The sequence below is a fragment of the Pagrus major genome, chromosome 20 (genome assembly GCF_040436345.1).
Source record: "Pagrus major chromosome 20, Pma_NU_1.0".
Lineage (NCBI taxonomy): Eukaryota > Metazoa > Chordata > Actinopteri > Spariformes > Sparidae > Pagrus > Pagrus major.
In genome coordinates, this window is record NC_133234.1 from 7,874,650 (window position 1) to 7,898,289 (window position 23,640).

The window sequence follows — 23,640 nt, forward strand, 5'->3', positions numbered from 1 at the left end:
GGAGGCAGCTTCAACTTGAATTGGGACTGAGAACAGATGCTGACATGGCTCATTTCCTAGTAACCAGGTAAGAAAACATTACAGGTCATGTTTAGAGCTTGATTTGAAAATCATATGAGATCACGAGGACTCGGAGTGACCTAACGTGCAAAGTAGTGTTAGCTGCTAACATGTAACTTAGTCCACCGCTGTGTAACACTGAATAGTTACAGACTGTGCATTTTCCATGGTCCTTTAGTCTGAAACCGAATAGTTAGAAATATGTCCCTTTATATATGGGACCGAAAGCCCAACCTGTTATCCGGGAGGTGACGTTAGCAGCTGGATGTAGCCACAGGCTAACGGTTTGTTTGTGTCTGTGTAGCAACATTAGCCGCTTACACACAGCAATCCCGTATCAGAGACGATATTTCTGTCCCTCACTATGCCGTCGCCTGTGCCTGTCAGACAGCATCAACCGTAACGGTAAATTGCCGCGCTTGTGTGTCGCTACACACAGGGAGCCGGCTGCTTCATGTGTGTAGGGGATAAGGCATCAGCTGCACTGCTGTGAAGAGTTCATGCGCGCTCCCGCACCAGCTTGGCTGATGGCTGCAGTTACCCTAACGGCCACAACGGTCGTTGTGTCACTATTGAGTCTTATTTCTTCATCCTGCCCCAAGTTCCTTTAAGTTTTGGAACAGCACACATTCAGAGATAAAGAAGATGTTCTGAGTAATGTGTTGAAAAAAGCTTTTCGCTCACTAGTAGCATGGTTCAATGGGCAGCATAATTTGTCGGCAGCTCTGTCAGCCCATCACTTTGGTTTAGAATGTAAGAGCTCAACAATTATTTGATGTAGTGTGATAAAAGTTGGTACAGAAATTCATGGTACCTTTCTTATTGGGAAAATTCCCATATCAATAAAAATCCATACCGTGTTTTCACTGCTGCCTTGCAACCAGGCGGCTGACAGATAAGGGGACCTGACAATTGTGTCAGGCTATGAAATGTATTCAATAAAGAACAGCAAAAGCACCAACCCCCTTAAGTCATAGTTAGTGATTAATCATGTCATCTTTATAAAGATATTTCATTTGACTTTTTAGTTCTCTGTTAGGGGCCGGTCCTGTGCCACAAAGCTGTTATAAATTAGTCATCAAATAAATTTCTATACTTTTAGCTTTTTAATATCTTCAAATATGTGTCTGAATGAAATTATAAATGTATCCATAATTTTTCTCCTGCTAATGTGTCCAGATAAAAGTGTTAAAAGCGTTAAAAGCAACCAGAATACAGAAAATGGCATATCCTCTGTTAAATAGTTTCTAGGGGATACCCCCAGAACCTTGTTAGACTGTCCCACCCACATTTTAAATGCTTTCTACGCCCATGGACTCCACAACCATTGGATGGCTTGTATAGAGATTTTATACTGACATTCATTTCCCCATCAGGATGAATTTCAACAATGCTGGTGATCCGCTTGTTGTTCAGTTTCATAATCCGATCAATATTCAAATTGTCTAGTACTTTAATTAGACCAGTATGACCAGTAATCAACAAAACATTGGATGGGTGTCACTCGATGGATATTAAAGGAGCCACACGTTTTCAATTAATGCTTTTGCAAAAGGTTTCAGTCATCTCCATAGCAACCAGACACTATTCTCAAGCCAGCTTGTTTAGTTACATATTATGGTTTCCGCGACATAACAAAATACCCCAGGTGTGCGACATGAAATGTAAATGTTGAGGGACACTTCTTTTCGGTCTAAAGTACATCTTTTCTGTATGGCTTATGGCAATGCCATTAGTTTTGCAGGTCACCCAGATCACCAACGTTATTACAATTCATCCATGGGGACTTTGAATATCTGTATCAAATGCAATGTAAGTCCATCCAATAGTTGTTGAGGCATTTTCCTCAAAACCACATGTCAGGCAAATGGTGATAATAAAATCGAGGACAAGTCATGGGGTTGCTCAAGTCAATAGGGTTCACCTTCTGGGGAGCATGAATGTCTGTAAAAAAAATCCATCATTTGAGATACTTCACTGGATAAGTGAAAACATTGACGTGCTGATGGACCTAAATTAAAAGTCCGGTGATCACTAAAGTCATTAGGATTCATCCTCTGGGGAACACAAAAGTCTTTACAGAATTTGACTTGAAGAGATAGACGTTAGATTTGAGTCTGGACTATGTTAGTCTGGTCCAGACATCACTTGGATGAACAGATTCCAAACTGACTTTTTTGTTTGTCATCTGCAATTGATGATGATCATCTTAAGCCTAGCTTTAAACACACACTGGCTTTATGTTGCCCTTGGAATGCTGAGCCATTATTTTGCTTTTCTCTCTGGAGGACCGTAAACCAGGTCAGGACATGTGAAGTGATGCAAGGTTCGGAACTACCCTTGGTTTTCTCAAAATGTCTTCTTTCAATTCATTTAACTGCTTTTGACCTCTGAAGATTGCAGGTGTGACAGAAAATGGGACTGTAGCATGGGCACACACCAGGAGCTTAGAATCAAAAAGGACTTCTTTTTACAGCTCAAGTCAACAATTTCTGACACCACACCTGAGAGTTACTATTGTGTTTTGAGACCCCTGGAACATTTTTAGGTATTTCATATTTGGCCCATTTTTCTATTCCACCCCTGTAAGACATTTATAGCAGCACTATTGTGTACTTTTCCATAGGTTGTACTGGAAAGTAGCCATTGCAGTCTTATCCATTACTCCAATACATCTATACCTGTGACATTTGACTTTCACATCCCTTTAAGTACAAAGTCTACTGTATGTCGATAACAACAAAGTTGGAGAACAAAACTGTTGAGTTTTTCAGCAGTTCTCTACTGACTTTAGGTTTCTGTGTCAGTTGACTAACTACATTCAATTCATGGCCATCATCGTCTCTAAAGTTGACACACAACTCTTGCTTCAGTGAGACACACTGACTGCGACACAAATCTGGCACAATGAATGAGTCAGTAGACGTTGTGTGGTAATTGCCATCTGCCTCTGACCCATATAACAAATTGATCAGACCATTGGCTGATTTGCTTGTACCAAATAAAAGAATTTATTCAAGTAACACAGAGCCTCCCTGAAGTAGAAGGGAGCGCCAGTTTTCTCTTTTCTTTTTTGGCAGATCTAGAGACTTTGGCAGCTATGGGAAAAAGAAGCAGAGCATTTGTGAACAATAATTCATGACTCATCGTTTCGCACAGTTTATTAGACCTTTGGTTTACATTTAATGCTGTGGTTAAGGGGGAATTTTTGAAATTTCACTTTAACATGACTTGTTATATGATAAGATGATGATCAAGCTCATAATCATATGATCCTAAGATAGACCTGCTGTCAGTTTGAGTCAATGAGCATCTGAATAATGAATGCTTATTATGGAACAGTATTATTCTATTCGGTGCATCGGTCTAGCTCGTGCATGCTGTCGTGTAAATCTGTATGGAAATCTGTGTCTCTGCACATGAATATGCAGCCTGAGTCTGTGTGTTTCCGTTTTTGCTGTCTGTATGGACCTGGCAGCAGAAGCTCATATGCTGGCAGCGTTGAAACTAAGTATGTGGACAAGGTCACTGCGCAGATGGAGACAAAAAAAAAATTGCTTATTGTCAGTTTAAAACTAAATAATTGATTGATTTGGTGTATGAGTCTGTAACACATAAGATTGGGTACAAGTTTCGGCATCAGTGTAATGTAAGATGATAACGTGATCACAAAAAGTCAATAAAAGACCAACGTTTACTGATTAATCCAAAAATGACCGCACCGTCTGAAGAAATTCAGTTAGGTGCCTCAATCTGAGGCAGATTTCCACTGACCAAATCTGGGTCAATCAGGTGCTGTCAAAATTTGAATGACACCTGAAACTTGTATTCAAACTCATACCCTCTTTGTACCTCACACGTACTGTAAACACGTATACACCCACACTATTCATCATTGACAAGCTGCAGGCTGTTTTGCATGTGCATTAAGTGCCGAGCGTGCTATGAGTCACTTTCAAATCAAGACTCTGATGATACTTGACCTGCTCTCTGGGAAAAGTGATAGTCAACACACACGCACATACACACACACAAATACGCACAAACACAGAGTGATCAGAGGGACTGAGTTTGTACCTGTGTAGAAGCCCTGGCAAGTAGAAGCCCAATGTTCACTCTTATTTTAACTGTTTTCTCAGTGGAGTCTCCACCAACTCCTGAGCGAATTGTCTGGTTGTTTGGCAGCTAAGTGCCCCACTGTTTTAATTACTAACTATGTCTGTCTGCAATTTGATACTGTGCAGGTAGCTTACAGTGAGTTTGAGCTGGAAACAAGGTTGTGGAGGGTATGAAAAAGAAAAATCTAGTTTAACATGAGGCGAAAAGTGGTGAAAAGTTTGCTTTTGGATGATGTTGACTGACTGGGAGGAAGGGAATGGGGTTGGTTTGGTGAAAGGGATGGAAACCACAATGAGACACTGCTATGTAGCTTGTTCTAGCTTTGACCATCCGCTTACGCACCTACCAGCATGAATAGAAGGGAATATAATAGAGATAGACCGATATGTTTTTTTCAGGGCCGATACCGATACCGATTATTAGTAGTCAAGGAGGCCGATAACCGATATTTGGAGCGATATTCATTTGCAGTAAAAGGGAAAATATTGGCCTTGATGCAGTTACATTATGTCTTAAGTCTTGAACAGCAACATCCTGCTCCTCTCTACAAGAAACTGTCAAAGACAGCTTCAGGACACACTTCATCTAACAATATGTCATTTTCTGCTGCTTGGGATCTCTCAATCAACACAAAAAAAGGTAAAGTAAAATAACTTGGTAGTTAAACAGCCATTATTGCCCTACAGTTTTCTCTCAGACAGACGGTGCTTTGCTGTCAGTTTCTGCAGCTTCTCATGTGGCTTACACACACACACACACACACACACACACACACACACGCACACACGCACACACACACACACACACACACACTATTCTCTAGCCATCCCCTCAACGTGCTTCCCTGCAATAAAACTAACTGAATTTTACTCACACACACACACAAACACTTCTTACTTTGATCACTGACTATTTCCCTATCAATATTATCAGCAACCTCGCAGTCCCTCCAGACGTGCGTGTTAATCACTCGAAACAAGGTTGCTGATAATATCGATATAGAAATAGTCCGTGATAGTAGAAGTCTGTGTGTGTGTGAGTGAGAGAGTAAAAACCTAATGAACTCAATTCAGTCCAGTTTTATTGCAGGGAAGCACGTTGAGGTGAAGGCTGATTAGCATTAGCGTAACGTTAGCCCACCGGTCCACAGTTTTCACTGCTGATTGGCTGTTACCTGTGCCGTGGCTCTGCGTGTAACCAGAGCATGTAACCAATCAGATGGTGCTGTGGGTGGGACAATGCTGGAGACAGAGTAGTGACAGCAGACAGAGAGGCGCGGCTGCATCAGAGCCAAAATAACCCAGTTTTAAATTGATCTCTTATCGGCCGTAGACTTTCTCTGTGTCTACCGTATAGCTGGGAGAGGACGGAAGCTTCCAATTTATTATGAGAATTCTATAGGATTAATATTTGTGAGAGAGAGAAATCAGAGCAGCTCCAGCACCAGCATGTTCCACTAAGTGAGTCTTAATGACAGACAAATCTACACAAATGTTGGCATTTGATTGAAGAGCAAGTAAGTGCTGCAATTATTCTACATATAACTTGGATAAATGGAGAGTGAAGACATGCAGTTAGATACACAAAAATACTTCAAAGAAGAAAAGAAAAAAAAAACAAGAAAATATATTATTCTGGTGTTGAACTCCTACCTACTTTTCAAGAAGAAAAGAGTAGCTGTGAGAACTTTTGGGAAATACAGAAATAAAAATTTTCTCGAGCACATTTAAAAACAACAAATGTGCTTTACAAAGAGATTACATAAATAAAACCAGGAATAGAATAGATTAAATCATAACACAAACAGCATTACATACAATAAAAAATAAATAAAATACAAAGACAAAGAATTAAAACTAAAGGGTCGTGAAGCATTTTAATGATGATAATCCATAGGCAACAGTAGACAAAAACATAACTCTGGAACACTGAGTGCATAATTAAATGTGTTTTATAGACATGCTAATGACTACTCTAGGTACCTAAATATCAGTCCGTCTGTTGGTGACACATCACCCTAAAGTTTCACTGCCATGGAAGTCTATGCAGACTTTCACTGTCCCTCAATTCAATATTACCTTAATTTAGACAGGGAAGGCAATTGAAAGCAAGCTCAATACACAATACATATAAAGCAATGGAGGTGACATCAATTCAAATAAAACACCTTCATTCATAATGTCAATCATCCGTTGCCATCATCAGGTCAAAATTTTAATTTGTATTTTTTTTTTTTTTTTTGGTTTATGACCAAATGCATGCAAAACTAATGACATTCCCATAAGCATCAGTTGTGCTTACTATTTCATTTGTAGCATTTGCTTATAAGCAAATGTTAGCATGCTAACATGCTAAACTAAGATGGAGACATTGTACCTGCTAGCGTGTCAGTACTGTCATTGTGGGCATTTAGCAACCTGGCATTTGCATGAACTGCTAGCATGGCAGTAGATGTTTGGTCCTATTAAGTAAAAGACTAACAGTACACAAGCAAGCTAAACTTTAAATGGCACAAATAATTATGACGTGAAATACAACATGCGCACATAAGTATATGGTATACACATGCATAAAGTAGGGTCAAACAGTCTGAGACCACTACTCAGAATACTTCTAAAATGGAACTTATTCCAATTCAACACATTTTATTACATTCATACATTACAAATGGTAATATACGCTCAAATAGTTTGAGTGAATCTTTGTAAATATGTTAGTATTTCACTAAGCATTTGATGAAATGATGGCAACCTTAATGGTTTTTCAAGTTTAAATGTAAGTTTAAATAATGGTTTGATTTGATTTTGCCCAAATTTGTGGGTTCCATTATGAGTGCATGCTATCATCAAAGCAAAAGGGGGGCATGCCATACATTACGATATTCAAACATTCACTCAAATTGTTAATAATTTTGTAATGAAACGAATAGTGTTACATTTGAAACACATGCAACTGTATGTTGATTAGTGGTCTCAGACTTTTCGATCGTACTGTATGTGTTGTAGTAACTCCCCCAAAATAGAATGTAATAGAAGATAACAACATAAAAAATATGCAGGATATTCAGGGATGTTAATATTGGAGCACATCTGACGCAGTATTCCAACAGCTGAGACCTCAAAGCTAAAAGCTGCTTTAACAACTTTGGATTTAAGTGTTGAAGCAACCAGGAGGTCTGTGCCACATGACCTGAGGGGTCTTGTGATGGCCGTATGTTGTGTGAGACTCTGTGGAGCTATGTAGGCTGAAGCACAGATTTACTGCTGTTATATAGTTATATCATATGTTTCTTATTACAAAACACAGATGCATAATCATACTTCTACCACAGGAGCTTTACTGTGATCATGGCGTAGCAAATATAGGCATGAATATATGCTTTGTCCATGAAGCTGTGGCCTGAGATGCGTTTTAATGTTTTATGACCGACCTATCTCTATGCTGTCCTCTAGATATGCACACTGGTGTCAACCACATGGTAGACTGGGAAGTGGAGTGATGCGATGTTGCCCAAAGCAGAGAGTGACCTTTTGAAAGTAAGAGCATCGTTGTTTTGTCTCGCCCAAAGATAGCGCTTCTTCCCACACACACAACACATGATAAAATGGTCTGTGATGTAACTTCACCATACTGATAATCACTCTGGAAATGTAAGGTTGATAAAACAAATGAACTGTCCCACTGTGTAACTGGTGGGGTTTTTCTCAAAATAACTTATTTGTGCATTTAATTCAGTACTGTTATAATCAAACCCCCATTTTTGATACTGTATTTGGATTCTGTAATTGTTTCTTCACAGTAATTGATGCATGCATGTATGGATGTGATGCAAAAGTCAAAACCAGTTGCATGCATGACAATTCATATACACTGCTCAAAAAAATTAAACACTTAAACAATGGAATGGCAAACAATGGAGGGGCAAAAGCAAGACAACCCACAAAAAGGGAATGGTTTTGCATGGGGTGGTCACAGACAATTGCTCTCTCCTTATCCTTCCTGACTGATTCTTCTCTAATTTGGTGTTCTGCTGGTGTCCTTGTCACTACTGGTAGCATGAGGTGGTACCTGCAGCCCAATCAGGTTGCACAGGTAGTCCAGCTCCTCCTGGATGGCATATCCATACGTGTGGTATCAAGAAGGTTTGCTGTGTCTCCCAGCACAGTCTCAAGAGCATGGAGGAGATACCAGGAGACTAGCTGTTAAATGAGGAGAGCTGGACAGGGCCGTAGATGGGCATCAACCCAGAAGCAGGACCGATATCTGCTCCTTTGCACGAGGAGGAACAGGAGGAGCACTGTCAGAGCCCCTACAAAATGACCTCCAGCAGGCTACTGGTGTGCATGTTTCTGACCAAACTGTCAGAAACAGACTGCATGAGGGTGGCATGAGTGGGTCTGTGATGGTCTGGGGAGGCTAATCCTTGGAAGGTCGCACAGACCTCCATGTCATAGCCAACGATAATCTGACTGCTGTTATGTACTAGGATGAAATCTTCAGAGTGATTGTCAGACCTTATGCTGGTTCAGTGGGTCCTGGGTTCCTCCTGGTTCAGGACAATGCCTGGCCTCATGTGGCCAGAATGTGTAGGCAGTTCCTGGATGACGAAGGCATTGATGCCATTGACTGGCTCGCTCGTCCTCCTGACCTAAATCCAACTGACAACCTATGGGACGTTATGTATCGGTGCATCCGGCGATGCCCTGATCCAGGTCTGGGAGGAGATCCCCCAGGACATCATCCACGACTCATCAGGTGCATGCCCAGACATTGTCTGGAGTGCCTACAGGCATGCAGGGGCCTTACACACACTACTGAGTCTCATTATAAGTTGCCATGATAAAATTCACACAAGTTGGATCAGCCTTGGTTTCAATGTGTTACTTTGAATTTGGGTGTGACTTTGAACCCAGCCCTCAGTGGGTTGATGATTTTCGTTTCCATTGACTGTTGATGTGTCATTTTGTTTGTACATCAGTAAAGGTTTTTCAACTTCAACAGAGATGTTGCTTAAGATGAGTTTGCTGCACTCGCTGGTTGATACATGTGTTTTTTGGAACAGGGGCCCATATCATCAAAAATTGCCATGACTGCCAGTAACCGATACTGCTATATCAACTAGGACAAGGTAATCTTACAGATTGTCACTCTACTGCTTTCAATGCTGAAATCAAGAACACTTGACACCGAAAGCAACATGTCAGTCGTGCCAAAGCAGCAGATTCAGTCTTCCACCAAAGTTTAGACAAGATGCATTCAGGAACAGTGCGACGAGATGCAGAGCCCAATACACAATCACTGTAATTATGCGCAACAGACGAGAACAGACTCTCATGAAACTAGATATCGTCTCAGATTTCTGATATTGGTATATCATGATATGGTGTAAGTGTTAGTGATGAGCATGTACAGTATTATCTGTACCTGCATCTGTTCAATGAGCTACACAATCTGTATTCATACTCTGGGGCTTTTATGCTTTTAATGGATAGGACAGTTCAGAGAGAGGGGGAATGACACGCAGGATAGGGCCGCTCGATGCGGGATTCGAACCGGGGCCGCCTGCAGTGAGGACTGCAGCCTCAACACATGGGGCGGGTGCTCTACCAACTGAGCTAAACACCGCCCCCTGTATTCATACTCTGAATCGGAGATGCTTAAACCTGAAGTGGGTTTCACTAACCGGAAGTTGTTGTTCACAAGTTTGTTCACAAATTTAGAGAACAAGTTTATTTATTCAAGCAATACATCAACTTGAATAAATAAACTTCAGCCACCTACAATGAGAATTTGGATTACTGGATACTTGTTTCAGCCGAGTACTCGCTCAAGCTTCATGTGTTGTGCTGTCTTTGCCTTGTTTTAAAGGCTGCATTACAGTAAAGTGATGTCATTTTCTGAACTTAACCAGACTGCTCAACCTTATCAAATACTTGCCTTTACCCACTTAGCCACATATCCACATTACTGATGATTATTTATCAGAAGGATCATGGTGTAGATATTTAGTGAAAGTTACCAATAGTCATCCGTACTATATTGAGACCTATGGTAAAAAATATTATGATGTCTGAGTTCATCACCCAGCTCTCACATTTATGAAGCGCTTTTGAGATTTCAAAATATCCTGATATGTATTGTGTGTCATGACATATGGCCTTAAAATATGCTGATATTATCTGAAATATCTGCAACTCAAACAAGTCCAATGCAAAACCAGCATTCAGCTAAGTAAAGGCTTTGTGGGGCATTGAGCTTAATGCCAACATCAACATGCTAACATATAATAATAATGCCAACATGCAGATATGTAGCAGATATTATGTTTACCATTGTCACAATCGTATTGTAGTGTTTAAGCATGCTTTCATTTGCTAATTAGACACAAAGTACAGCTGTGGCTGATGTAAATGTCCATTTTAAAGGTATTTGCTCATAAAGTATTATTGATGTTGGTGCTAGATGAAAAAACACCGCCATGCACATAAAAACACACATGCACTTGACAAGCATGAGGGTAACACGATAAATTTTTCACAAACACTGATATATTATCACCTTTTTAAAATGATATGGAAAATGTCCAACAGTTGCTTATTTACAATTCACAGACAAGGAGCAAGATTAGACCTGTAGGATGATAACTGTGGCCACCTGGCAAATTTAAGTCCAATATTCACTCTCCCTTTAGCTCTGCTTTGTCCTCTTCCAACTCAAGAGGAAAATATCTGTTTCTTAAGCTGCTAAATGTGCCACTATGTTCACTAGCTTGTTGCTCAGGTTGTCTGTCTGCCGTTTGGTGCAGGGCAGGGAGTTTACAGTGGGTTTAAAACATCCTTTTTGATTAAAATAGCTGCCTGCTGCTTTTAAAAGAGATGGTATCAGGGTAAACAAAAACAGTTGCGTGCTGGGAACTGCAGTCGGGGGCTAACTCTCTCTAGGTTGATGATTATGAGCAACCCCTTTCACATATATCAGTCATGTGAAGGACTTGGTAATAACAAGATATTGATTATGCCTGTTTTATGTTACCATGGATAAAAAATCCTAAAGAGAGCTCCTCAATGACAACTTAGCAAGCTTAATCTGGTGGTCCTGTTCAAAAGCTCAAGAACATACAAGCATCTTCACTCGACAATGTTTTGTTAAAGGTCCCATATTGTTGTTTTCATTATAAACAAGGTCTAAGTACTATACTACACTGTGAAAGCATCAAAATTCTCAAGCAACAGGGAAATGCATGCATCCTGTCTCCAGAAATTGTGCCTTTTAATGAGCCATCAGGACTTCTGTAACTGCCCTCACTTGTGACATCACAAAGTGGCCGATGCCTGTTCAGGCCTGTTGCTGACCAATCAGCACAGACTGGGCTTTTTTCGGAGGGGGGCCTTAAAGAGACAGGTGCTAAAACGGAGCGTTCAGACAGAGGGTGAATAGAGGTGCTGCAGCGATGGACAGTATGAGAAAAAAGGTTAATGTTTTTTTACACTAAAGCATGTGAATCTATTCTGGTAGACACCCAAAATAAAAATATGGACATGAAAATAACATAATATGGGAACTTAAAAATAAAAAAAACCCTATGTTACATATGAAAGCTATTAAGGCTTTAAGGATACATGCATTAATCTAAAAACTCAAAAATACCAATTGGGGTGTTTTCATCATCACCCACCATAGGAAGTTAGTGATTTGGACATTATTGAAGCAGTGGAGAGACACTCATACCAACTTTGTCAGTTCACATGTGAAGGGTTAAGCCTCAGGTCTATTTATAAAGCTTCATTACTATTACTGTAGATCCTGAGGACGACAACAGGCAAGGACAAGGCTGAAGACAGGGAGGAAGACTCTAGACAGCAGAACAGGTTGAGGCTGCTTCTGTACATCATTTCAACATTAGAAGACGAGAGAAAGATGGAGGTAACTGGATGGACAAAAGTATAAGAGAGAAACAGCGAGTGGAGGTGATAATGAAATGAGGCAATCACTGGTATGATCACCCAAAGCTCGCAAAGCAGGAGATATGGGGCTGAAAGTAAATTAAGTTCAAAGCAGAGAGAAAATGGGTCAAAATTAGTCATAACAAAGGGACTGTAGAGGCAGTAAGATTAGGAATGGATTCCAGGTAATAACTCTCTGTGAGCAAGAATGGGGGGGCTAATAGCATTTATTGGCGGCTGGCTCACCAAGCCTGAAACGCTCGTCTAGCAACAACCAGGCTCCGAGAGATGTGGCCACAGTTGTAATAGAGACAGGGCACATGTGTTGCTTTTTTTTTTTACCACAAACAACATTTTCCATTTGCAGGTAGCAGCTTATTAACTATGCCTTATGCATGCCCTCACTGTATTTAGAAGCATATGACGTACATTACCACTTTGTTAGCCACTTCTTTTTATTTCATTTATGTGTTACCATCTCCTCAAGTAATGGTAAATGATGAACCTGGTTAAAATAAATTGTGTTACAGACCTTGGCAAAGACATTAAATTCAACACTCTTGTTGACCATAATCACACACACACACACACACACACACACACACACACACACACACACGCACACGCACACACACACACTTACATGAGTGCCAGGCCGAGGTAGTTGGCAGTGCTGCCCCAGTACATCGGGTTCTCTAAGATGTTGAAGGGAAAGCCTGTCACCTTCTCATCCATCAGGAGGCCAAAGTAATCACCTGGAACACACACACAGAGTGGGTTCATTCTCTAGCAGGTCGAGATGACAGAATTCTGCCTCTGTTTGGCATAAACACTGCTTTTCATAACTAATGTCTGACAATTTCTAAACCCCGTTTTTCTGTTCAGTGACACAAGATGCTGGAGCTTATCCAAGAATGCACTAAGCGATTAGCGGGAGGGTGTAACGGTTGCACATTTTTCTCCATGCACCAGTTAACAACCAGTTAAGGTGGACACTACACACTGTTGCCATGGTTTCCACTGTGTTTTCGACCTTGATGTCTTGCTGCAAACTCAGACCAGAGAGATTTTGATCCACTTGTCATGATACAATCATTTTTCACATGTTTCTGACAAACAGCAGTCAGACTGACGATGCACTGTCAGGGAACATGACTCTGGCTCCACACAGCCTTGTTACTGCAGCACTGTCTGCCTGCCGCACCGTCACCTGGCTGTTACTGATGTCAACAGTATTACAGCATTGATATGACCTCATGTGAAAACTCTGGAGTTAGAGTTTGATCATTGTACCAACACAAAATACAAATAGAAATGGTGATGACACATTTGTCCATTTTTCAGGAGAGGGTCGAAAGGTTTCTAGTTTCTAGACATGTTGAAGCAGTGTGTAAGATTTAAACCTCTGGGTCTCTGTTGCTCATGGCAGCAGTTTGAGATTGATGCAAAAATGTATTTATCAGTTTTTTAGTTTTTAAATAGACGTAATTTTGGGGTTTATAATAAAGAGTTTGATGTCAACCAAGTGTGTGTGGTTACTTATGCACAGGTGGTTTTTCGCTAATAAAAAAATTGGGGGCACCTGAACTATTGTAGGACAAAGCTCACTGTAACCTGAGCACTTACTGTTGTTTGCTATGTAATAAGTTCCCTCGGTATTGTGCCCACACACACAAACACATGCGCACCCGCGCGCGCGCGCGCGCGCACACACACACACACACACACACACACACACACACACACACACACACACACACACACACACACACACACGGACAGAGGCTCCCAGTGGGTATGAATGACCTGTTGAATTACACATGTGGTGCTGCTGGCCCTGTTTCTCTGTTAATGTCCAAGTTACATAAAAGTACTCACTATGTATGATAATTTAGGGGCTCCAAGTGGGGCAGGACAGACAAGAGATTATATAAACAAATATGTTTGGTTTTGAATAGAAAACCAGCTTTAATCGGCCTTCGGAACAATATGGTAACCTCATTTTTGACCTCCTAAGTGACTAACGGCAACACATTTAAAGTTAAAAGCCAAGCAAAACATTTTTATGCGTGTTCCTGCGTCACTGTTTCATTGTAGTTATGAAAATGTTCAACCTGGAAGAGTAATGATAACAGAGGTTAGAGAAGTAGGTCTGTGATCAAAGTTTGAATCCTGGGCCAGCTGTCTGAAACGTTAACACTCTGTGTGTAATTTGATTGTGTTTGGATCTTTGTTTCTACCCCTGGGCCATCAGTTTGAATCATCAGGTCACAGTGACTCAAGGGGCCTAATACAGAGATAATAAGACACATTAAATCACAACACACAGCCAAAGGCTATCACCTCTAGTATGTGTCTGTGAATGTTGTGGGTGGGTGGAAACACGGTGAAGGTAGATTGTGGTGAGACATAAAAATCCACACAAACAGGCACATAAACACACCCTTGTCCAGATCAACTGAAAATTAGGTCAAAAGTAAAATAAGTGAATACATATGTTAAATGATTCCAGCCCATAAATGTCGGCCAAACATGGACGAATGAGCTGGCCAATCTCTTTGACAATTCAGAAAACACTTTTTACCAATGAAAAAATGTGGCCTGATTGAATCTTCTGCAAATGCAAAGTGCACAAAATACATAGTAAATTGATTTGAAAAACTGGTATTAAAAATAGTTCCAAGGCCTGACAAACGTTTTAGGTTTAACATAATTATATTTTTTTCTATTATTATTGTAGTAGTGGGGCTTATGAAGGTTGTTGGAGGAGAGGCCATGAGTTTATTTAAATGAAAGGTTTTAATCCCTTTGAGAGCATGAATGTTTGTTTTTTTTCCAATCCTGAAATATTAATATTTTCTGAGATGGTTTATCGGAACTGTGAAAACCTCATCCGTTTCAATCCTACTGGGCACCCTGATGTCTTTTTACAGCGTTTGGACAGAGAATCCCAGTGGGTATACTAAAGGGATACTGAATTCTCATAAATTACAGGGCAGCAACAGCTTATCCTCCACTCGACCCTAGTCTCTGGTGCTTCTCATCAGTCACAATGTTATCTTTGAAGAAAAACGTTGTTTATGTTTCGGCTTTATAGACTCTCAGATTACTGCTCCAAATGGTCTTAGAATGACACATGCCGGCAAAGTCCCATGTGGCTGGTCTGCTCGATCTGCATACAAATAAGACTACACACACAAACACTCTCCTGCCAACTTGTGTCACCAGCTGAAGCTCCTGCTGCCTCCCCTCTGCCGTCACAGTTGGGGATTGGTGAAGACAGAGTGATGGATAGAAGCATATCAGTGCAGTGATAGGCAAAGATGGCGCAGAATTGAGACAGAAAGTCTAGGTCTTGGAGATGACTCACTGAAATGACTGACCTAGAAACTAGAAACCAGAGCTTGCCAATCGGTCATAATAGCGATGTCACACTCGTGTTTGCTTGAATCGATGCCTAGATGTGTTCAGCAATGCAACAAAGGAAAACATGTTTGTCAGAGAGGCAGATGCAAAGACATTTGTGTCTCACATAGGCAAGGACAGGACGTGTTTGCATGCATAGAAATGAGCATGGCTGTTTAAATTTGGCAGCAAATTAGTTCACGTGTCTTCATGTACTTGTACGTCCTTGTTAGAATACAGCACGTGTGGGCTTGTCTTTTCCCTTGTTTCCCTGTTCTCACTTGGACCAAAATGATTGGTTCATGTAATATCATATCCAACTCACTATGAAGCTTCTCAAGATTAAAAGTTTTCAAGGCCTTTGGAAAAGTCCTTTGTTGATTTCTTGTTGGGGGACTTCCAAAAGACAGTTTACAAAAGAAAAATCGAAGCAGCAGAGCCAAAGATATGCCGACGTTAAGCCCCAAAATACGGATCAAGCTTCAATGACACTGAGTTGTTTGTACCTACCTAGGAATGTCCCAGTGAATCCCAGAGCCAGGAAGCTGCTGACAACCAGCAGAGTGCCTAGCACAATGAGAGCCACTCCAATGTAAAAGACATCTGTCCTGTCCATCACCTCCCACTTGGCCTGGGCCTTCATTGCCACCGTCATACTGCAGGAAAAAAAAAAAAATCACCTTATTCAACTAGTGTATTGTACATGCTCCAGTTTTGGTTATAAGTGCATACTGCATTTATGTAAGCATGCAAGAGACCTTAGGTGTCGATTCAAGGTAAGGAATAAGAACAGAGATAAAAGGTGGCAAAGAAAGAAATACAACGGAAGTACACAGGTATTCAAGTCTGAAAAAGAAAATTGGACACTGAATTCCAAAAGGGAACAGCTATGTTAACCCACTTTCATCCGGCTTATTCACAGCTCATGTTATGACACACTGACATACATCACAAAACAGATGGCATGGTCACACTGTTGCTTTGCTCCAGGCAAAGTTCTTCTGAATACAATCAACCATTTTTGGAAACCTAATTGCTTCAAACAAACTTGCAGACAGAGTTTAAAGTTGAAGGTTTTGTAGGAGGAATTGTGTCAATTGGTAAAATGAAAAGTTCAAACTGCTGGCTTCTTTTTCTCTTCATTGTAACATTTGAATAAATTATTTTACACTGTTAATCACATCAAACGGAAATATACATAAACAATAGTGACACGTTTCAATGAGATCAATACATCTATCCAAGTTGTGTTAAGTTGACTTTGGACATAACTCACATATGTCTCCAACTATGTGTTTATTATAATGTGTTTAATATGAACTGTCATATCATTTTAATAATATTCGGGAGCACTGAATACAGTTTTCAAGGCACTGTTTATTGTTCCCATCTGATGGAGTAGTGACCTCTAAGAAAATTACTAATATGCCCTTTTTAAACACTCCCAAACAGTCCTTACGCTGGTCAACTTCTTCTTGCAACCACAACCACAACTTCCTGTCAACCCTAACACTGACAAACCAATGTCGGGGCCTTCGCTGAGCGTCCGTGGCCCTAGTTGTTGCGATGTGTCCTGCTCTGTTGGCACTAGTCTGCCCTTGTAGGCGGCTCTTTGGCAGATGGACTATGTTGAATCGGCACCTTAGGCTATCCATGAGAGAAATCACTCTGATTAGCTGTTTAGCTAAGCGAATCAGTGTACAATAAGAGAAATGGAAACAGAAAGGGAACGCCAGTTTGAGCCTTTCGCGGTATCATCCATGATTTCACCCATTTAGTGCGGTTTCTCGTTATTGTTTGCCTCCACTTCTTCACCAGTGCATTTGCAACTTTTATCAGACATATACTTGACAAGAAGTGGCTTTATTAGCAATTGTGATGTGAAAAAGATGCTGCTTTGTCATAACAACGGTTTGAATATTCACATTCGTGGGTCTTTCGGTTTCCCTTTTGAATGACCAATCCAGACTACCGCCGCCTGGTAGTATGGAGAGCTATCTCTTCTCATGCTGGTGCAGAATGAATGAGCTAGTTGGATGTTGGCTTAAGTGTTTGCGATGTGTTGATATGCAGATTTTTGGTCGAGACACAGGTGTCGCAACAGTTAAGATTTGTCCCCGCTAGTTTGTTTGGTGTTACTTTTTGACCTGATGATGGTGCTCAATGGTTGTTGAGACATTTCACTCTAAACCAAAAATATCAAACTCATTATGGCACAAGAGGAACAGTCAAACAATTTTTTTTCTATGTTGAGATATTGCATTCAGCACATTAACATTGTGATTGCTAGAGGAAACACTAGAGGAAAAGTCAGGGGATCACTGAAGTCAGCAGGACTCTTCCTCTGCGGACAATGAATGTCAATACAAAATCTAATGGCAATCCATCCAATAGTTGTCGAGATATTTCAGTCCGGATCAAAGTGGTGGAGTGACACAGTGTAAGATGGTATGGCATATGAGAGTATTTCTAAGTGCTGTATCGTAGGCAACTGGCACTTAGAATTACCATGACCTTAATGACTGAGAACCTTCAACATATGAGAGTATGGCTAAAAACGTACGTCAGCGAGGCAGATACTTCATGAGCTTATGACTAGTAAGGGAGAAATAATGTCCCCTCAGACAGACACAAAATGCCAAACAACCACATGATGTCAATACCGACGTGAAAATGAAATCAGAATAGACCCCTTGTGTCACTGAACGAGGGCTGGAAGTGCAACTGTTTTAGATATTCTAATTCCGATCTATTTTCAAACCACCAGTGAAGCACCATCAGAGTGCAACAACTCTTCAACCGACTCTGAGATATCACCATGACATTATTGCATGAAAATACATATATGGGACAACCGGCGGAGTGATCAGTGAAGACTTTTAAAATGTTCTACGCATTCCACATTGATGTTATCCTTAATAATACAAGAGAGTGGAGTCACATTTTCATTTTGTTCTTGAGGGATCAAGAGAATTTCCCTCATTCAGTCCACCTTTGTTTTGTATTTCCAAGCCAACATAAATGGCATTATTTTATTTGAAGTGTGGCACCTCTAACTGGGGTTAAACTGCAAAAAACAGCTGTCTCTTCTCTCGCAAATTCTCCCACAGTCACTTTGAATGCACCGACTGTGTGTGTTAGCACAGACAGAAAGAGACCGCTTGTTAGGGAGAGTGCGTTTAACCCTCACTGACGTCACATTCAGCAGTCTGAATTGACAGATGATTTGAGGGTCCTGTGGTCATACAGTAAGCATTTATATTTGTATCCACTGTGTTATCCTTCAATGTTTGAGTGAAGAGTTTTCCGCAAGGGTGAGTGTCTGTTTTTAAAGGTATTGTGATGTCGTTGGAGTTAGAATCAAAGAGGGGAGATGCATTACGTCCTGCCAGCTGCAACAAGGACTACTTACTAAGGATCTTCAATTCAACAGGTAGCCTGCATTTGGGACGGAGCATCATCATCGTAGCTGGAAGCACCGAGGCCCAGTGTGCTCGCACTACTAACACCCTGCCCTGCCATCCAAAGCTAAGGGTGTGCTCTCTTTCCAGAAGTGCATTGTCTGTATTGTGAAGTCATCCATCTTTCGCCTTAAACTACATGTTACACTCATGCATGCATGCACCCACACCACTGACTTTACTGATAAAAACACACCTCATCTTATCTTCTATTGCATTGCTGTTTTGTTCAATAAATTACTGATAATTTGCTTTCATTCTGCGTCTCTTTTGTCATGGCTTTAGAGCCAGATCGTGACAAGAGTATACACTGCTTTTCAAAGTAGCTGTTACATGTATTTATTTTGTTTTATGCCAGACCAGGTTTGCTGGTTTCCAGTTTCAGAAAATGGAAGCCTTTCATGTGCTGTTTCTCAAATTGTTGTTCTATAAATATAATCTGGTTGTCATTATTCCCTCTTCTGGTCTCCTCTACCTCCTCACTACTCTGCTGCAATCACTGAAATTGGCCTTTCACAAACATAACTGCTGGCCATATAAACAATGCTGGCTGCATCAGGGATAGAGAAATGTAAGGAGAGAGAGGGTATGTAGGTTTTGTTGCTGGGAGACCAATGTCACTACTTTGATCAACGTTGCCCGTCCCTTTGTTTTAGTACGTTCCACGTTGTTTGAACCTACTGTATATGCAGACATTTACAGATAGAAGACATATGAGGAATTCTGGGGGAAAAAAAATTCCTTACCCACCGGTTTTATTGTGTAAGAAAGGAAACAGGTAAGACAGGCTTGCAACAGTGTTATGATCATGAAAGCCAGAACAAAATAAAAATCCACCTCCAGAATCTTATGTTTTGCATCATAGTATCAGGTCGGCCTACTGTAGCCGAGGTGTACAACTGCAACTCAATGATGAGAACAAGCATGCGTAATTAATGTCCTCAATTTGCAAGGGTGGTGTGCAATGAATTGTAGGAGTAAAAGTCTGCAAGTTTCACTGCTCCACTTGTGGGCAGTTTTCCCAAAGCGCTGCAACAGGTCAAAGGCAGGCTATCACTAAAACACACAGATTTTCCTCAGCACCAGTGCTGCTGTTACACAACCACCTCCAGTAGCAAATCCACAGCTCTACATGGGCTTCCCTTCCTTCAACCAAATTTGGATTTTCTGGCTCCAGTTTATGACAAGATGGCAGTGAGAGGAAATCTCATATCCAGGCTTCTAAATGTCCTTTCAGATGCTAAATCCATGCCTCTTATAGTCTTGCTTCTTACATTCTTATACAAACAGTGGAGTAAATTATCCAGAAGACAAAAACATTGCATCGAAGTGAAGAGAGGATACATTGAGATATAACAGCTTGAAATGCTAAATATTTGTTTTTGAATAAGTTAATGCTACATAATACGAGCATGTCAGATCATTTACGTAGCAATTCACTTGTTTAATCCCACTTCTTTTTCGTTCTCACAAATTGAGATTAATTTATTTGCCCAAATAATTTTCTGACATTGCCTACCCATTGAGCAAAACAGATCCAAAACATGGATAAGATGTGGAAAGGGGGTTAGTGGGTACAGTAACCAGAACATGGTATCAGATTCTACACTTTTTTAGAAACCAAACTCTAAAAAGGTCAGGATGTTGGATGGTGTAAAACGTAAAACAGAATGTGCCAATCTGGCACAGTTGCTGACAAGCAAGGCTTCAAAAGAATCAGTTTTATTGAGCGCCATGTTTCGGTCATCCAACCTTGGAACAACAGCCTACCCACCAAGATATAATGTTAGCAGTTAACATTTTTGCAAACCACAGATATGTCCATGGTTGACGTTTGTATCTGATATCATGCCATGTTCACATTATATGATTATTAGCAGACTGTCACATCAGGAGGTGGAGGGGAGGGAGATGGCGTTATTACAAGCACAAGGCTGCCAGCAGTCTGTGGGGACATTTTCAGCTATTTTAGTGGTGACCAAAAACAGTTATTTTTAGCCAAACCATAATGTTTTCCGAACTCTAACAACGTGGTTTTTGTTTCTAAAAACCTAAGCAGAGCATGAGCACAGTGTTATGACAAGACAGAAATGGAGAACTCAACCTAAACAAATGTCAAGTTGCAACATAAAGAAATGTTACGTTTGCACTTATCTGTGGTTTTGCAGAAACATACTTAGCTAACATTTATCCTGGTGAATGGGTTGTGAAGGTTTAATGACCAAAACATGGTATTATTTTATTTTATTTATCCTATTTTATTTTAATCTATTTTTATTGTATTCTATTGTATTTTGTTCTATTCCTATCTTTATTTTCTATTTTTGCTAAGAGTCTATTTTCTCGTGAACTGTATGCTGCTGGAAATTCAATTTCCCTGAGGGAGTCATCCCAACGGGATCAATAAAGTGAAGTCTAAGTCTAAGTCTAAGTCTAAGTCTTCAATAAAGCTGAATAATTATAATTAAAGAAGTAAAGCTTGAGGGTGCCTTGGCCTAGTTGAGTGTTTGCCCCAGGTACTGAGGTTGAGAATGGAGGTTTGAGTCCACTCTGTGACTTTTGCTGAAGTGAGTGCAAGAAAAAAATCATGAAAACTCTCATTTTGAACCACAAGAAGTTGCCCTTTGGGAATAAAATTATGTAAAAACTTTATTTTCGAACTCTGTAAGGGTGTCACTTGGACGTCAATGGTGCACGTTAAAAAGACGTCTAAAAAAGACGAAGTCTTTTGGAAATGTTTTGCTCAAAGAGTTCCTAACCTTGCAGCTTATTATCGAACACACACTAGTCCATGGGCGGATGCAGTTTTGTGTGTTTGTGTGTGCGTTAACACACCTGTGTGTGCAGTGTTCTACACAAAAATGTCTCCAAAATCAAAACTAGGTTTGGGGTTAATAAGAGAAAACTAGGTTACGGGGTCTGTGCTGTGAGTCTTATGCCGTCCTCCCTTTGTCAAAGGAAGCAGGAAGTGTAATGTGATGTTCCACCATGTCAGACACAAAGGGCGACCGCTGGGCTGTCTGTTAAGTAAGGTGCAGGGGATACTGCTGGGATTTGGATTGGAAAAGAGATGGGAAAGGGGGTCTGGGGAGATGTGGGCAGGGGGTTAGTGGGTATGCGGGACTGAATGCCAGATGTATTGTTACGACTGATGACGTATTGACTGATGGCGACTCGCTTCTAGAAATGGGAGAAAACTTAATTTCAGAAACCTGCAAATTGTTCATTTACATCCACACTGTGTGGTATAGAGTGTTATTTATGACGAGTGTGGTTAACACAACAGGGATGATGGTTTTAGATAGTAGGCCAACTATTTCTGCAAGGCCATACACCTGTGATCTTTGTAACTTTTAAGAATATGACATGAAAGGTCTGATCACAGAGAAAGACAGCAGAAGGAGGAGGAGGAGGAGGAGGAGGAAGTACATGAAGGTCAGGGAGGGAAGTGTGGGAGTCAGACAAAGTCCCTTTTAAAATGAGCCGCTTTCACAGCAGAGCTTAGAAAAGCAAGAAACGCGAGGAGCAAGGCTGGCGATATCACATAATCACACTTCCGCCTTTCAGCTTCAAAGCTTCAAACTCACTCCATCTCAGTGAGTATTTAAATTTTGGCCAAGCTATTGTCCAATCCCATTGCTTAATGTAACATATGCTCCAATAAATTTCTGCCAATACTTTAAGTCTGGTAGGATATTATAGTTACAAACAGGACTGAAACATCCTCCCACCAACTCTAGTCATTCTGTCTCCAGTTCACACTTGGATGCTTTATTCCTACTCCCATTTCAAATGATAAAAACACGTGAGAGGTGGGCAGGTTTCACTTCCAAATAGAAGGATTACAAGCCGGTGGAGTCAAGGTGTATTAGGTTTGTCATGGTCAAGTACCCACACACATACACACACACACCGTCCCTTCTGACATTTCAAACCAATACATAGCGAAATGCAGCAAAAATTCAGATTTAAATTGTCCTCTGATGCAGCAAATAAAAATGTTATCTTCAACTCATGCAGGATTTGAGGTACGTCATGTTTGATTCTTCATAGTATCTTTCCACGCAGTTACATACTTTCCAATCAGCTGGCTGGAATGAAAGTCAGACACAAGTTAAGTTAACATTTCTTGGTGCAAGCTATTTGCAGGACTTTAAAACGGATGCGGACAAAATCTGTTATTTCAAAAAGTGGAGGGACATGTCCCAAGCATCCTGGAGAAAATGACAAATGCATCGATGGCAAAAATGACACGACATGCATCCTTGTGGCACCATGCCTTTCAGTCTTGTTTGAACAATAACAAATGGTTGTATTCTAGAAGAAATGAAGAATTCGTTATGCAGTATTGTATTTAAAGGAGCACTATGAAGTTTTGGGGTAGAAATTTTAATCAGAGGAGAAAGATCTTCATTGACTGATTTTTTTTTATGCCTAAACAAAGTAAATAAACGGACTGTCTTTGTTTTCATGACTGAATAAACTGAATAAACAAACTGACCTTAAAGGACAACACAATTTCATTCTGTTTTACTTACTTCTGTTTACGTCTAATTTCTACTGTAGCTCCAAGCAGTGTTCTGGGGGCCTTTTTTTCCTTTGAGAACAGCTTGTTTATTCAGTAATGGAAAAAAATAACACTTCTGAGGTGG

At 40.5% G+C, this 23,640-nt stretch overlaps 1 protein-coding gene across 1 annotated transcript in view; it reads right to left on the bottom strand.

The window, feature by feature from the left end:
• The window catches only part of pemt (phosphatidylethanolamine N-methyltransferase), a 59,368-nt gene that overhangs the window by 5,526 nt on the left and 30,202 nt on the right, over positions 1 to 23,640 (bottom strand). Inside the window, exons 4-5 of the mRNA XM_073489522.1 lie at positions 16,038 to 16,183; positions 12,766 to 12,877 (exon numbers count right to left, since the gene is read on the bottom strand). Coding sequence (XP_073345623.1) covers positions 12,766 to 12,877; positions 16,038 to 16,183 — 258 coding nt within the window. The remainder of the gene's footprint in view (positions 1 to 12,765; positions 12,878 to 16,037; positions 16,184 to 23,640) is intronic.